Here is a 16,377-nt window from a genome sequence, read left to right as displayed (position 1 = left end):
GTCCGCGATTCCTTGGTGATGTTATGTGATATCGCGAAGCCGAATTGATCGAAGAGACGGTAGAAGAAAAGAGAAAAGTATTGCTGAGCGATGCAGCCCAAACGGATGATCTGACTGAGACTATTACAAGGAATAAGATAGAAATGATTCCCTCGGTGGAACAAATACGACAAACAACGAAGATAACCAGTGATCTATCGATCGATCCTGCAAAACTTGAAGAGCTTTAAAGACGAGCGACACCATAGAGACAATGAGAACCGTGACGCTGACGTCGGAAGTTGATGCTTTGCAACCTGTAACGCGCGAGGAGATTGTCAAAAGGCTAAACCAGGTCGCTGACACGCTACCGAGTAAGATTTTCAATTTTGGCGACAAGTTTCCGGACTCTTCCACCACTACAATAAAGACTGACGATGTTATGCAGACGGTCACAACTGTACAACGCCAGACAACAGAAACGCCGGAGATTGAGAGAACTGAGAGGGTAATAAGAACGGTGATCTCTAGCAGCGAAGCAGGCGATACGGAGTCCGCTCTGAGAAGTCTCCAAGAGCAATTAACGAAATCCGAGATCGGGGAGACCGCCTCTTGGATAGCGGCGAACGAACAGTGGGGGACGCAGTATTCCCAAGACACGTCACCCGGTTCCGGGAACGACGGCGGCGCTGACACGTTCGCCAGCAGCAACAAACAACAATAACAACAACAAGAATGATGGTAGTTCGAGACACGATATACACAGCGACACCGATAGTGACGGTTCGCCGCAACCTAGAAGAAGATCTCCGAGCAAGAGGCGTACGTTGGGCAGTTCCAGCGGGTCGGATGTAGCACTGCACGAAGGTGCGGAGCTGTCCCGTTGGAGGACGACCAAGGTACCGCACTCTCACAGCTAACCTTCTGCATAAGCAATGTACATACCCCTTGAAACCCTCCTCGTTAATTGCCTCCCATATGGGAACGAACAAACCCGAAAAAAAAGAAAAGATATATATATATACATATGTACATAGATTACTACATGTTGAGTTTTGGTGTTGAACTTCAGCTACCTTTGCATGTATTAACTCCCATGTATTTTCCCGCTAACTTCTCGCTAATTGCACGATGAAAGTATATTTGATGTTTGCACTTGTCCGAAAAGTTAAATTGGGTAATGAGATTTGATCGATGAAAATCATCCCTAGAACGATAACTCTAAATAACGTTAACGTTGATTAAAATCGTGAATTTTAAGATCGTAAATTACAGATTTCATGGATATATCATTGTTCCAGGGATGTAAATTTAAATTAAAAAAGAGGTCAGAGGTCTTCTAAATCTGTTTATAATTTATATTTAAAATGTTTTCTTAGTTTTTCAGTCTTTTTTATATTTGTTATTTATATTTATATTTATTACTATATTTATTTAAAATATTTTGCAGTATGCTAATGGTTAAAAAGAAACCTTTTGAAGAAATCTTTTTTTGAACTTGAATGAAATAACCAACATCGTCAAAAATTGGAACATAATTTTTATTAATTTCCAATTAAGAAGACCTTTGACTCTCTGTTGCTACTTGAAACTTGAGGTTGCAAGAGAAAAATAGGAATTATTCGCTTGGGAATTGCATGATCCGTGATGTTTCGCATAAGGACCATATCTGTCTTATGTACACGATATCGACGACGTCGTGCGTACAGAAAAATAATGATCCGCAAGAAAAAATAAAGCTTGTCAAGTGCAGTCGCATAAGTCTGCATATTGCGTGCGATACTTCTATTTGTGGGCGCGTTGCGAGGAATTGTGCGATTAATGGTGATCGACTAAGTGTTGCTTCTCGTTCAGGAAATGTTCGACTATGATAACGTCGTTTCTTACTTTTTTGTTTTTCCATTGGTCTTGGCTATAGGATGGATGGAGTTTTGTGATTAGGGGCTTCTTGGGACTAGCAATTTCATTCGAGGTTTTTCATTTGCGTTCAGTCACGTTGAATGATCAAACATTATGACGTCTAACACGTCGGCGCATTGAAAGTGCTTTTGACGATGGGAAAAAAAGATCTAATGCCATGAAGTTTTTTTACATGATTTTGTCGCAACAGTGCTGACGAAATAACAGGATTTGCAATCGAAAAGAAAATCGTACAAAAAGAAAGATTTATAACACGTCGAAAGAATTTTTATAGGGCATAAACTCAGCACACACGTGATTATTTAATGCTAGATGATATAATTCAGTTTATATATAGAGGAAAAGCATCGAATTTGGAACACCACTTCGTTTTTTGATTATATTTCTTAAATAATGGTTAGAAAAACACTTTTGAAAATACTAATTAAATTAGAAAGTATATCTTCTATCAAATAATATATAATAATATATAATAAGTAATTTTTATACTGTTCTCTATATTTTTTTAATAACTATTGATTTTGTGATATGTGTCAAAAGGGGATCTGACGCGCCTAATTTGGAACCCGTATACGATCAAAGTATTAATATTACATTTTATTGATTTATATATTTTATCTAAATTACATAGTTCTATAGACTCTATGTTGATCCGTTAGGTTTGCCTATTTTTTAACAGGCACGCTTTTTTCGATTCGTTTATTGTGAAATCGTCTCGAAACGTTTAGGTTATTATATATATAGGTTATATATTAAAGTTACGATTACGGCCTAGCTATATTACGGTAACGGCGTAGTAACAATTATCATTACTAGACCTTTGATCTCATGGAGTGTTCCAATTTACACACACATGACAATTTTATATTTACAACTGGACTACAAAATAAATAAAAAAGGGAAAAATTAAAAGAAACAGTTTTAGGAAACTGCAAACATATGAAATAATGATAATGTTATTAATAATACACTTACTATTGTTTAAACTGTGCAATTTGCAAAAAAAAATTGTGCAAATAAAACTCTCGCTTTTAACGAATTCGTTTTTAGTAGATTTATATAAAAGGGCACGAATGTATGAAATATGGGTTTTTATTTCTTTAATTAATCAAGCGGATTATGTTTTTATCGGTATTTGTACGGTGCGATGTTTAGTTTCCGAGAAATAAGGGGGTTCCAATTTAAGAAACTGTTCCAAATTCGGTGCTTTTCCTCTATATATACAAGTTTTTTTTTTTAATTGCATGAGATTTATTACTCGTAAAATACAACAAAAACAGTTGTGATTAAATTTTGAGTACATTTTTCAATTTACATAAAAGTTATAGCAAGATTTTGTATTGTGATAACTAAATTTCAGTTGTGTATAGCTAAAATTTAGCTACCACACACAAAATTTTGCCATAACAACTAACAATAAGTGCAATTAATCTTTTCTTTTCGTGTATCTTAACTTCCAATTTGATAAATTGAAATCAGTAATATTTTGCGGATTAACGAGAGTTTAATAATGAACACATTATTGAATAATAAAATTAATCTATCGGTAATAAAATTATTACGCTAATCTTGATTTTAATTTTCGAGACAATTTGGCTATCCTGTTACTCTCGGCTTTTTAGTAATCATATGGCGGTGGCGCTATCATCCAATCCATCAATCAGTCAGTCAGTTAATCAATCAATCAATCAATCAATCAATCAATCAATCAATCGATCGATTAACTTATCGAAATTCACATATCCGACGATAATTTATGGCAATTGATAATCTTTAAGCGACAGAAACACACGATATGATACGGTCGGTTTACTCAGGCAATAGGATAGAACCGAAGACTAGGATGAAGACATCCGGTAGAGCCAGCCTGCGCGCGTTGGATGAGCATAGCTGTCGCTGTGCTGGTACTTCTAATAGCGCTTATACTTGCCCTGGAGCCACAAATATTTCGCCGTGTCATCTACACTCTGTCTAATAATGTCCCGAGGCAAGCCGGGTACGATTACCCTTTCACATTATTTATTTTTTAAAGTGTATACCGTTTTGTAATATTAAAATTTCTTTTAAAGGCCAGGCCAAACTTTTATACGATTATCAGGATAGAAATCTAAACTGTTAATTAGTATCTTTATTCGATATTGTATCTTGTCTTCAAAGGTGACGCGACTCAAAATTTTTTCCGATCAATATGCGCCAATTAGCTCTTACTCACAAAATAACGCAAGCAATAATTATCTTATGAGCTCTCTTGTGTAGGCATTTTGTAAGCAGAACTTTATAAACTGAAGTTGTAATATACATCAGATGATATGTAAACTGCTGTAAACGCATCACTTTTGAAGAAAACGTATAAACATGTACGATTATTATGAATAATGTGCTTAAAATTTGTATTAATAATATATTTACAAAATGTGTAATGCCCCTAGCAATAATGTTCAAAACATTATCGATGGATACGTTTATCGAGTGTGATGTTCGCATATAATACTGACATCTATTTTCTAAATCATTTGCGATAGCAATGATTTCGAAGCTAATTTATCTACTTAATTACTTATGAGCAAGATTTTATTTTGATTGAATGTCAGCAGTGATCTTAACGATTCTGGTGAACAGCGAGAAACAACTGAAAAAACGCGCAACGAGTACTGACTTGTAAAACTTCTTCACATGTAAGGTTATTCTCTTGTACCGGTAACAAATCACATACCTGTGATAAATCATCGTTTAATTTAAGAAGATGTAAACCCCGGCATTCAACGAACTTGTTTCACAAGCTTTCTTTTTTCTGAAGTACAACTGCATGAGTTTTGACATTAGCACTCCCCTGCATGATTGTATCTTTGCGTTTTGTACGTACCTTAGTTTACGCTCGTAGTAATTGTTTTAGTGCAGTGCCCTGTTGCCGGGGCACAACAATTTTGCTGTTTCGATCAATAGAAAGATATGTTTTACGCCCAGTTGCACGTACCTTCGTCATATCAAAAAGAGCCGCTGCTTCAACTTCTCTTTTTATATTTGTCTTCCATTTTTGTCTTCTCTCTCTTTTCCTCTCTGTCTCTTTTTTCTTTGTTTATTTTTTTGTTTTAGTTTAGTTTAGTTAGAGCATCCCATAGATTACTATTACCCCTCTAGCTCTCTTCTGACAATAAGCAACTCAAGATAAAGCTAAAGTGTAGAGGGACCAACAGTCGTTTTTTTAGTCACGTTAGGATTGTTAGGCGAATCGTCATGTAAGTAATCCGTAAGTGTATGTGTATGTATCGTGCCTATACACGTGTGCAAGCATAAGGTGTGCCGTTTGCTTCGGATTCTATCGATGTACGGACAAGTACACACGGCAACTTCTCAAACGGCACCAAACCAACTCTCTATTTGCCGTAACGTGAGAGCGAGTTGCGTTGCACCGGCCGATGTGCTGCAGCTTCTTAACGAATCCATGTTTCGCCGACTCCTTCCGATCCCGCAGAACTGCAAACGTACGTCGTAGGGCAGTGCGAAGAGGGACTAAGAACCGATATAATTCCGGCAAGTTTGGATTTCAGTATCATTTCGACGCATTTCGAAAGGCGAACTCTCCGGAATTACATTCGGTTTCAAATCCCTGAGGGAACAAAGAACCGAGACAGGAGACACTCATGTTCCTTCCTCGCATCCCTCAAGCCTGATCGTTCTTCTTATCAGCGGCCTGCTGATCCAAACTGTAAATGCAACTACATCGAACGGCTAATTAAGGTCTAAGCGTTGATTAGCGCGTAATTTATCACACGTACTTTATTGGTTCAGTAACCTTAAATACTTGAGTTTCTCCCAATCCGAATGTAATTTATTCCTTGTTTTAATATGCCAGATGTGAAGACTCAACTAAAGTGATTTATCGTCGTTCTGAAGAAACTTCCGCGAGGATGTATTTAATATCCTTTCTACATCGGAAAATAATATAACCGAATATAATACTCCAGCAATACCTGACCGTTCGTCTAACAACACTAACTAACGTAGTTAGTACGGATTCTTATGAAATGGCTGGCAACTCATGGAACGTTTTGTGCATAACTACGGTCAAAATCAAAGGGCGGTAGACTCACGCATGGAAACATACGATTCTTTTTAATTTAGATTCGGGTAACACTTTTTACCCAAGAAAAATTATTTCGCACAATAATGTGTAAAAAATCTATACAGCCGAGAACTTTTTTGACATGACATGTCTTCGAACTGACTGCTTTACTTTGAATCGGTCGTTGAGATACTAAATGATAATTCGTCTTTAATACAATACCGCATTTTTAAATTTTACAAGGATCAGAATTTATTATAATATTCAGAGGTGCACTTGCCGAACTGTCAAAAAAATACCACTTTGAGTTTTTACCGTAGTATAATCTTCTATTGTACCGAGAACGTTGAGTACTTATGTCTCTTACGACTAACTACTGCTAAATGCTTTGTTCAGCGGCTTTTATCAGCGCTTTACACGAGCTCGCTACGTGCAGCACAATTATACTGAGAAGTATTTCGAATATTGCTCAGTAACAATGTCGCCGTAATTAACTACAGATCAACGAGCGTTTATTTCTGTCATAACGGTACTGTCTTCCTCTGAAGTGTAGCTGATTCTTCAAGCGACCCTAAATAGCAGAACAATTGCATAGAATGTAGAACATATGTTTAAAAAGTGAACGATGAATCTTCAATCTAATGTTGTAAAATCAAAATTGGTTCAATACTATATGACTCATTAAGTGGCATTTTTGCATTCGCATCTAAAAAGGGGATTTTAAAAAGTCTTATTGCAATTGTGTGGAAAATGGAATCTGTCAGACTGCTATTTAGGATTTCCAATCAATGATATGCAATTATCTTTTAACCTTCTTGTACATCAAGATATATGGGGGAAGAGTCGTTGTAGGATCGACGAAGGAATTTCTCATAAAAGAGCAGAGGATGCAATGAGGAATCACCTCGTCGTCGATTGTACCATGATTTATTAGACTTCCCGTGCAATGATCAGTCGCTTTACGCGATACGTTTAAGGATGTATTACGTATATTTTTAAAATAATTAAAAAATTATGAAAAAATTACACATTATTCAATATTGCATTTGAAAGTAATATAAAAAAATTAGCAGCAATTTCTTAATCGGATTAAAAATTATTTTCATAATAAGTTTCTAAATGTGTGCTCTAATAGAATTGTAAGTAAAAATAATGATAAAAATTGAATTTTTTAATGTATCAGTACTTTAAGTATTCAAGATGATTTATGTAAGTTTTATTGCGACACATAAATTGTTTTATAAATAAAACAAAATTTATTTACGGAATAACTAAAGTTCAGAACTGCATTGAAATTTTGTATAAATTATCTTGAATACTTAAAGTACTTACAAAAAAATTGACCGAAGAAACGTCATTTTTCAGCCAAGGCGAATCTTGCTTAATAATATTCATATGAATTTTTAATTCATGCAAACTGCGCGTCGATATTTGATTATAATATTTTTTAATCCTTGTTAGCATCAAAATATTATTAAATTGCTTATTAATTCAATTTGTGATATTACATATTCCAGCCTCGGTTTATAGATCCGTCTGTTAAGCTAAAAAATAATCGACACGCAACATTAGCGATGCCAATTTCGAGGATCTGCCACCAAGCCACGACTGTGGAAGAGAAAAAGAACTAAAGGCAAGAACCAATCGTATTAAAGACTCAGTAAGCGCTCAATAATTATTTGATATGATTGATTCCTGCTTTTTAGTTTTTCTGCCTTTTTACAGCCGTGGCTCGATGACAAATTCTCGAAATTGGCATCATGCAGCATATTTGCATAAATCTAATCTCATTTAGTATTTTTTTTAAATCAAGATTTTTGTCCTTATTTTTTTAAAATTAATTTTGAACAAATAAAGTAAATAAACTAAAAATGTGCTATTGAATAGAAATATAATGTTATTCAGTCAACTTTTATATGCGTATAGTTTATTTAAAGTCTAAATATTAACAATTTTAATTTACTTTTCAGAGACTGTAATACATCCTTAAATTAATCGAGATATAGGAATTCAGCCGAAATGAATTGAGATGATTTACAGCTTGTAGCACACGTGTAAAAGTAATTAGTATCACAGTACGAGAAAATGAGTAGTGGACACAGTAAAAGTAAAAATTGTACAACAAGTATAAATCACGCGAGGTATTCGCTATGATCCACGTGCGGAAGATTACACGTGAAAAAAAAAGTTGCATATAGTTTGGCTAGTTGAGTGAAAATGCGTATTAATATTTTGTATCGTCAATTGTTTAGCAGTGTTGTAACTTTTTTTATATGTGTCTAGTCTTATTCCCTTGTTTTGGGCATGATGTAAAATTGAGAGATATATATATTTATATATATATACAATTCGTACTTGTTTTCTATGTAAAACACGCAGCAGCGAAAATAGCGAAAATCCGCCGCGGTCCAAAAGCGCACGAAGAGCAAATGTTTGATTTGTTTTCATTTGTTGTCACAGAATCTGACTTTTTGCAACATAGCGAGCCATCCTTCATGGAAACGACAACGATCGAGGTGGATCCTGTTACTCAGGAAAGGTACATACAAATTATATTTTCTCCATTTTTTTATTTATAATAATATATCAAGGACAGCTATGTCGATTATTGTCTTTTTTAATGATTAAGTTTTATTTATATTTTCTGATCGCAGTATTCTTCAAAGTTATTTAAAAATTTTCTTCGCATCGCATCAAAAAATCAAAAAATTTTAAAAAAGTTGCACGTAGATGTCTCAGATGGTCTCTGAAGACAATTTTTTCTCGAGATTATTCAGAATTTTTATATAAATTTTACAATATTTTTAGAGAATTTATTAAATTTTTTGAGGATTTCTAAAACGTATTGGAAAAATTTTGAGATATAATTAGAAAAAAACTGAATATTTTTCAGATTGTTTTCAAATCAATATAATATTTAAAATATTGAAATAATATTCAGATCAATTTGAACATTCAAACTATTGGACACAAATATTTTAGCTAGTATAATATTTAATGTACTGTACTGCCAAAAATACTTTACTTACTTTATTTACTTTTTTCAAAGTTTAATTTGGGACTTACTTTTAAAAAATCAATTTATTATTATTATATTATTAAAATATAGTTGAGAAATGTCATAATGCTGTGTCTCTTATTATGTGTCTAAAGAAAGACACATGTTTACCTGAGTGGTAAGTTTAGATTGGAACAACCGGTTCTTAATTTAGATACGATAAAGAACCATAGAATTTTATAGCTTTCTATTTGGCAAAAATCTGGTGTCCGAAATTATAGATTTAGATAAAATTATTTAAAACTTTTATCAAATTTCTTTATGTTTCTATCAATGTCTATCGAACTTTTTGAGCAGGGTAGTTTCACGGAGAAGTGCACAACAACTTTATGTTTTAAATCGCACTACAAGGAAAATATGAAAGAGAAAAATATAAAGAAAATAGTTATAGAAATATGTAAAATGATTTGAAAATATCAATAACATATTTACTATTGTTTATTAAACTATGCAATTTACATGAAAAAGTGTACAAGTTTTGAAGATTTTGTTTTTAGTAAATTTTATATTAAAAAAACCATAAATGAAATATATGATGAACAGGTTTTTATTTCTTTATATCTATGCAAATTATATTTTATCAGTATTAAGATAGTGCAATGTTTAGTCTAAGAAATAAAAGGGTTTTGCTTTTGGAAGTCTAAGCCAATAGTGACTTTCCTTTATACATGAAATTTTTTTTCTAGAAATTTTTACATGCACAAATTCTATATTCCAAGTATTTCTTATTCTATAATTTCTGAAATCTTTAAAAAATCTGAAAAAATTTAAAGTATAAATTTAAAATTCTAAAAAATTATATAAAAATTCTGACAAACATTTTCACCAAACGATAAATATAATCTCGAAACAAAATTACATGTTAACTACAATTCCATCTTTTGCAGCATAACAACGACTACGCGAACAGAAACGAGGACGATATCGTCTACTGGAGCCGGTGGCACAGATGATTTGCGGGAATCGATGCAGAAGATTATGGATACATTCATGACAGAGGAGAAGAAGGATCATTAGGAATAATGCACGCGTTCTGCCCTTCGAATTTACGATGAAAAAAACAAGAAATCGACGTTGATCCCCTCGTCGATCCTTGGATCCCTTTATCAAGGAAAGCATTTCGATAGACATTGGACTCGACGCGTCCTCGGGCGTCGAGAGATGGTTTATGATCTTGGGGGTGAAAACACTTCACCCTCTCGGGGTGCTACCTTTCTTAAGCCACACAAAATATGCACAATGGTTTACTATCACGCTCATGGCCTACGCTTCGAATTTGCTTGCCTTTCCATTCCGCTCGGTTGCCTTACCCTTTTACGTTCGTCGAAATCTCGCGATCTATGATAATAATGATGATAACGAAGATAATGATGATGATGTATCTGCGTATGTCGTTGCTAGTCCGACTAGCCGATTCGCGCTAGTCTTCACTATGCCAACCCGTCCATGTATGTATGCAACGCCTTTCTCGTATTGTCTGAAGCTATAATGCGAAATGGAAGGGAAAAAAGTATCGAGCGAAAACGATGGAAAATGTCAGGAAGGAAGAAATGCGAAAAAGGCGGGAACGCAAGACAAAATAAGATCGAACGAGTCTGCCGATATCAGCGATCGTCTAAATTAATAAGATTTTCGCGAGAATAGCTCTGTTAAGCTTTAAGATAGTTATACTCTATCCGCGCAATATATTGCTTAATAGATCGGCATTACACAATATATATATTATATATATATTTTTTCTTTATTAACACTTTCGACGGTTGACAAAATTTTCGAAAACGGAAATAAGGAATAAATTTCTTGTTGTTACTCGACTGAAGTCGTGAGTTCAGGCACAATAAAAAAAAAAGAAAGAAAGAAAGAAGCCGCGAGAGGTGCCGGATCATCGTGCCCTGGCCGTGTTGATTTGATTAACGGAAATGAGAAGTGTTTTTATGTATCAAAACATAATGTATAAATTTAACTTGTTTAAAGGGTATTTCCTAACAATTTTTAATTGTATATATGATAATTTCTTAGCGTAACTTACATGCGCGCGCGCGCGCGCGCGTACACACGCACACACAGAAAAAGAGACAGTACACACACACACAAACATACACACACACACACACACACACACACACACACACACACACACACACACACACACATATATATATATATGTACTATGAACATGATTGTAATAATTGTAAGACGCTAACAGGAGTATTTTATTTATATAGCGAGCTCCTGAATAAATGTTAACGCTCGTTACTTTGTAAACTCGATACGGTTATACTGTCGACGTTGTGTCATCCACATGAATAAATGTAAACTAAAATAGCAGGTAAAACGACACGCGACAATGTAGAGAATTATGTTGTCTGAAATCCGGACGATGCGAATTCGTTTTAATATCTAAGCTAATGTTAGCTTTCAGTGTACGACACAATTTTAATGATCGCAAGCGAGAGGAGGAAGGAAAATCATATAATATATAAATATATTTAAAAGAACAAAATTAAAATAAGCTATTCTATTAATGTATAATATATTGAAAGATATAACGATTATGCTATCTGAAGTTTATAAATTATTATCTATAATGACTGTTATATATATACTACGTTTAATAGACTTGCCTAGAGCCTATCTGACCTAAGGACCAAAGGCACAATCATACGCGCATCAAAATAAAATATGCTCCTATGTATTGTCGTAACATTTAGTATATAATTCATTACGGATACCGAAGCGACGCTGATGCTTCAACGCTGTTAACAATGTTGCGCAATTTATCTCATGAGAAGAGGAATATTTTATACGCATCATAATTCGTTATACAAATTATACACGAAGTGCAGCTATACATGACTATAGTCGACAATATATTGTCGCGTAGCACACAGACATGGTCTATGTGCAACATATTTTGTTGTTTTACAGTATCAGACATAATATACATGTAATAAGAACATGTTCTAAATGCATGTAAGTGCGTCACTTATCATTGTAAGAGTATTGACGCATCAGTGTCGAGCCGATGCTTTATATCTCACATACTTTTATACAAATTAATTTTCCTTCATAACGTAACACGTCACAGTTAAGCTATTTCCCCTTCTCCTAATTATATGTCCCTCCTCAACACTATAATCATTACAAGTTATCATTACAATAGTATTGCATGGCGTCAAGGTATCAAAAACAAAAGAAATTATAATTTACTACATACTATTGTGTGATACAACTATCCGCGGCATAATAAATAAAATGTTGCATCAGAATTGCGTCCTCTGCAATGGAAAGATAAGGAAGGGAAAAAAGAACACCCGTCTCATCCTTTCGCTCGTATTTGAACATCCAATAAATTATTAATCACTATTTTTTCCGTATCATTTTACTCTCACCTAAATCATTTTTTATTGTTAAAAATTAAGGAAGACTAATGTATATTTCGGATATGAATTTAACAATTTTACATAACAGACGGACAATTTTAAGTAAGTATACATTCTTTTTAATATGAATCATACAATGCGATATTAAATCTTTATTTATTTTTTACTGTATTCTTTATTCTTAATTCGATGAGTGAGAGTACCTTTTTATGCAACGGAAAAGCATAAACGGAACAAAACGAATTACTTTTTGTTACGTAGATTCGAATTCCTTAAAAACTAAAAAACGTCCCATGATTGGTTCTGCTCTCGTTCTACTTTACACTTTTTTGCTGTGTGGGAAAACACCTTTATTGGAAAAGGTATGGGAAAATAAGTATCTTTTATCTTCATTTACATATGTAATTTTATTTAACATGAAAAAAGTCCAAAACCACTATCAAATTATCCGCTCAATTGTATTATAAACAACTAAACAATATTATTTCAAAATTTGTTCTCTCATAGAAACAAAAACGATACAAATAACTGCCCACTTTCGTTGTTGCTAATATCCGATAAAATTGTTGTTAATGTTGAAATGCAGCAACTGTAGTCCCCTTCTGATACAATGAAGAATAGCACACATTGAACGATTGCACTGATACATAACGCATGTCCTAAAAATTATCTGGCATACATCATTTGCTGTATTGAATAGCTATATTACTATTAACAACGTGCATTATTGATCAAAGTTAAAATGATACTAAGACAGAAAAATCACTGACAACCTGTCCTCCCTTCACACGCCATTTAATTTATTAATTTAACATGTACACTAATGTAGTTCTAAAATTTCATCAAAATTTAACAAATCAAATTGTTGTACATTACTTCGCTTCTCGATAATTTCTTAAACTTCTGGACAATTTTTAGTGAAAAACATTTTAACATATAAAGAGTACTTATTGCATGATATACATAGTAATATTTCATTTTCTGTTTAAATAATGTACATGTATATTTCACGAATTGGCAGATAATACATGACGTAAATAAAAAAGAAATATACAAAGATTATACAAAGGTATTACGTACACGAACGTAAAATCTAGCTAATCTGGTGTACGAAATTTAATTCAATATGCTAAATATCATGTAATTTTGCTATTTGAATGAACTTGTGTTCCTATAAAAATTTACAAATATCAAAAACGACTACTCAAATTGGAACACGATGTTATCCATAAATTGACGATTTATTTATAGATACATACAGGGAGATGAGCTACTCAATAGAAGAAAACTTTGACTCTATATAATTGTATTTTGTGAAATGAATGTCCTCATGCACTTTCTTTACAATGTACTTTTTTAATTATTATTACACTGCAGGTCATCAGATCTGTAAAGACATATTGTATTATTGCATATAAATGTAATTAATAAAGAAGAAGCAAAGGAAATAAGCTTCTTAAATACAAATTAAAATAAATAATATAAAGAATAAAATTGTTGGACAAATAAATAAGTAAATAAAGAATAAATACAGTTTAAGAATAAAACCAGGTTACAGAAACAAAAAAATTTCAAGAATTATATATAAACTTACGTTGTCAACATCATCTTCATCATCATCACTAATTTCATCACCAAATTCAATGTCTTCATCAAATCCATCTTCCACAAAGGTCACTGTGTCATTGATACGTACTAAGAGAGAAAAATTTTATGTTAAAACAAAGATATAACCATTGTTTTCATATTCTTTGCATCAAATTTTATTTTAATAATTCATTTTAAGATAAAGCTTTCAGAAGAGATGAGTTTTATCAAAGTTATTACACCTCACAGGCATTTAGAACATTCCAAAATATCATGGAATAGCACTTACCAGTTTCTGGGAATTCGCCATACGTCTTCAAATTACGTGCTTCGTCGGACGTGTACTTCAAGATGACATCCGCCTTAGCATCCTGATAATCTCGCAATCCGATCAATATGATGTCTCCCTGATTAATCCATACCTTCTTCCGCAGCTTGCCACGGATGTGGCACAACCGTTTGACTCCATCAAAGCACATGGCCTCTAGCCTACCATTGCCTAGCATTTTTGTCACCTGGGCGTATTCTGCGCAAAAAAACCCCAAAAGCACCGTGAATAAATTATCGATATTTGTTCCAGTGAGAACGTCGTGTCGTCCGCGCATCGCGTCTCACCTTGTCCATCCTCCTTAAACACCAGTTCTCTCTTCTCAGTCTCATTCTCGTTCTTTCCTCTTCTCCGGTTTTTACCTCCCTTTCCTGCAAACAGCGCGTGTTTGGTGACAATAGTCACATATATGAGACGCGCAAGAAAGCGAAATCACGAAGCTCGGATCGCCTTGAAGGCGATCTTAATATTGACGCGAATTAGGTTAGCAAACTTAACCACATCGGTAGGACAAATCGCGATAATGGGAAAATCGCGAGGATTCAGAGAAAAAAGGCAAACGCGAGGCAAAACCGAAATCACACTTACCCTTATTCTTTGGCATGATGTCTCAGCACGATATTCCCAAACGACAAAAATACAATTACTCTAACAAAAGTGATGAAATGCTACAACGCGTCCAAGATCCTCGTTGCGACAGAACGGCGAGTGATGAGTGACGACGGTCGACTGCGAAACATCGGTCTAAGCAAGACGTCTGTCCGCTGCTCTTCAGCTCCAATTTCCGAACAGCAATTACTTACGTGATTTTCTATTGACGAGTTGACTAAGGAAAACGTTCGTGAAATAAAGAAAAACTTATTGAAAATTTTGATCTGGTGATGAAGTTGACTCGAGCGTCATAAGTCATACTTCCGGTTTATCACGGATATTACGAAACAATAGTTTACGATTTGAAAACGTATACGCATCCAAAAAAGAACTCATGTATGTATACATACATGCATATATATATGTGTGTGATAATTACAAAATACTTTAAGCTGATTGTTTAATTAATATTATACATCCCACACAGCACACTTTATCCTGAGGATATCCCAAATTATCCCAGACAGACGAAGGCGATCTCACGGATATCTCAATGAGTAGCTCCCGGGATATCCTACAAAAATATCTTAAAATATCGTAAAATATCTTAAGATGTCATATGATATCTTATTAATATATTTCGATATCTCAAAAAAATATCTTAAAATATTATAAGATATTGTAAGATATTCATTAATATCTTACGATATCCTATTACATCCAAATAATGTCCCATCATATCTTTTTTATCCCTACAATTAATGGAGCATAAATCAAGTGTAAAGAGAAAGTTAATTATAATGTAACAAAAGAGTGATAGAAGCGTAAATTAAATCTTTAAGAAACGTAGATTAAAACGTCAGAACATAAAGAAAATACACTTATGGAAACAATGTGGCATATTAATAATATGCTACATATACTAAAAAATTATAAAAAATGACATTAATAAAATTTTTTTATTTTATACAAACAGCAAAAACAAATTTTTTAATAAGTTAGTCTACATACTATTTTGCGCGCATATATAAAAATAGTAAAAAAAAGTAAAAAAAATGGTAAAACTTCATATTTATTTATAAAAATATAAGTTAACTATACATGTTTTATCCTTCTGACAACATCTATTGTAATGATCTATAACAAATATGAATCCATAAACAAGAAGTGTTTATGGATCACCACGAAGCGTTAGAATGCGTACGGTCTTCAAAGTCAAGCGACATCGGCGAGGGTTGACACTTGGATGGGTGACCGTTTTTTCAGGTATAGAGATATTAAACTATTAAACATACTTTAACAGGTACGACGGCTTGGCTGAAACATGTTATATTATAGTCTTCTTTCTCTTACAAAATTGCCGTAAAAATAATTAGAATTTTTTATTTTTTGTTCAAGTTTTTTTCAATTCTTAGAAACTCTCAAAAATACTTAGAAATATTCAAAAATTTTTTTAATTAATCAAAA

The 16,377-nt window shown here is 33.4% G+C and overlaps 2 protein-coding genes across 4 annotated transcripts; one reads left to right on the top strand and one right to left on the bottom strand.

Moving 5' to 3' along the window:
• The first annotated feature begins 46 nt into the window (after positions 1–46).
• LOC118648666 lies at positions 47–10,869 on the top strand. Of its 3 annotated transcripts, XM_036295023.1 has the most exons (3): positions 3,773–3,895; positions 8,423–8,501; positions 9,908–10,869. In XM_036295023.1, the coding sequence occupies exons 1-3, from the start codon at positions 3,877–3,879 to the stop codon at positions 10,035–10,037; spliced, it is 228 nt and encodes a 75-aa protein (XP_036150916.1). In that variant the 5' UTR covers positions 3,773–3,876; the 3' UTR covers positions 10,038–10,869. The 3 variants fall into 3 exon arrangements, 2 of the variants coding, with proteins under 2 accessions (XP_036150916.1, XP_036150915.1); XR_004965394.1 differs by lacking the exons at positions 3,773–3,895; positions 9,908–10,869 and adding an exon at positions 47–878; XM_036295022.1 differs by lacking the exon at positions 3,773–3,895 and having other exon boundaries at positions 7,862–8,501.
• Positions 10,870–12,792: 1,923 nt separating this feature from the next.
• Positions 12,793–15,141, bottom strand: LOC105835673 (eukaryotic translation initiation factor 1A, X-chromosomal). Its single transcript, XM_012679157.3, has 5 exons — positions 14,908–15,141; positions 14,607–14,690; positions 14,281–14,517; positions 13,999–14,099; positions 12,793–13,791 (listed from the first exon to the last, which is right to left on the bottom strand). Exons 1-5 carry the CDS (start codon positions 14,921–14,923, stop codon positions 13,786–13,788), a joined length of 444 nt encoding a protein of 147 aa, XP_012534611.1. The 5' UTR covers positions 14,924–15,141; the 3' UTR covers positions 12,793–13,785.
• Between the last annotated feature and the right edge of the window lie 1,236 nt (positions 15,142–16,377).

The sequence above is a fragment of the Monomorium pharaonis genome, unplaced genomic scaffold, assembly GCF_013373865.1.
Source record: "Monomorium pharaonis isolate MP-MQ-018 unplaced genomic scaffold, ASM1337386v2 scaffold_581, whole genome shotgun sequence".
Classification (NCBI taxonomy): domain Eukaryota; kingdom Metazoa; phylum Arthropoda; class Insecta; order Hymenoptera; family Formicidae; genus Monomorium; species Monomorium pharaonis.
The sequence above is the reverse complement of the archived record's forward strand: the minus strand, read 5'-3'. Positions and strand labels throughout refer to the sequence as shown.

Excerpts from the sequence above, each read along its gene's own strand:
- LOC118648666 (XM_036295022.1), top strand. The coding sequence starts at position 8,236 with ATGTGTCTAGTCTTATTCCCTTGTTTTGGGCATGATGTAAAATTGAGA. Across the intron at positions 8,502-9,907 it reads GATCCTGTTACTCAGGAAAG|CATAACAACGACTACGCGAA; the intron begins GTACATACAAAT and ends CATCTTTTGCAG.
- LOC105835673 (XM_012679157.3), bottom strand. Across the intron at positions 14,518-14,606 it reads GTTTAAGGAGGATGGACAAG|AATACGCCCAGGTGACAAAA; the intron begins GTGAGACGCGAT and ends TTTTTTGCGCAG. Across the intron at positions 14,100-14,280 it reads TGGCGAATTCCCAGAAACTG|TACGTATCAATGACACAGTG; the intron begins GTAAGTGCTATT and ends TTTCTCTCTTAG.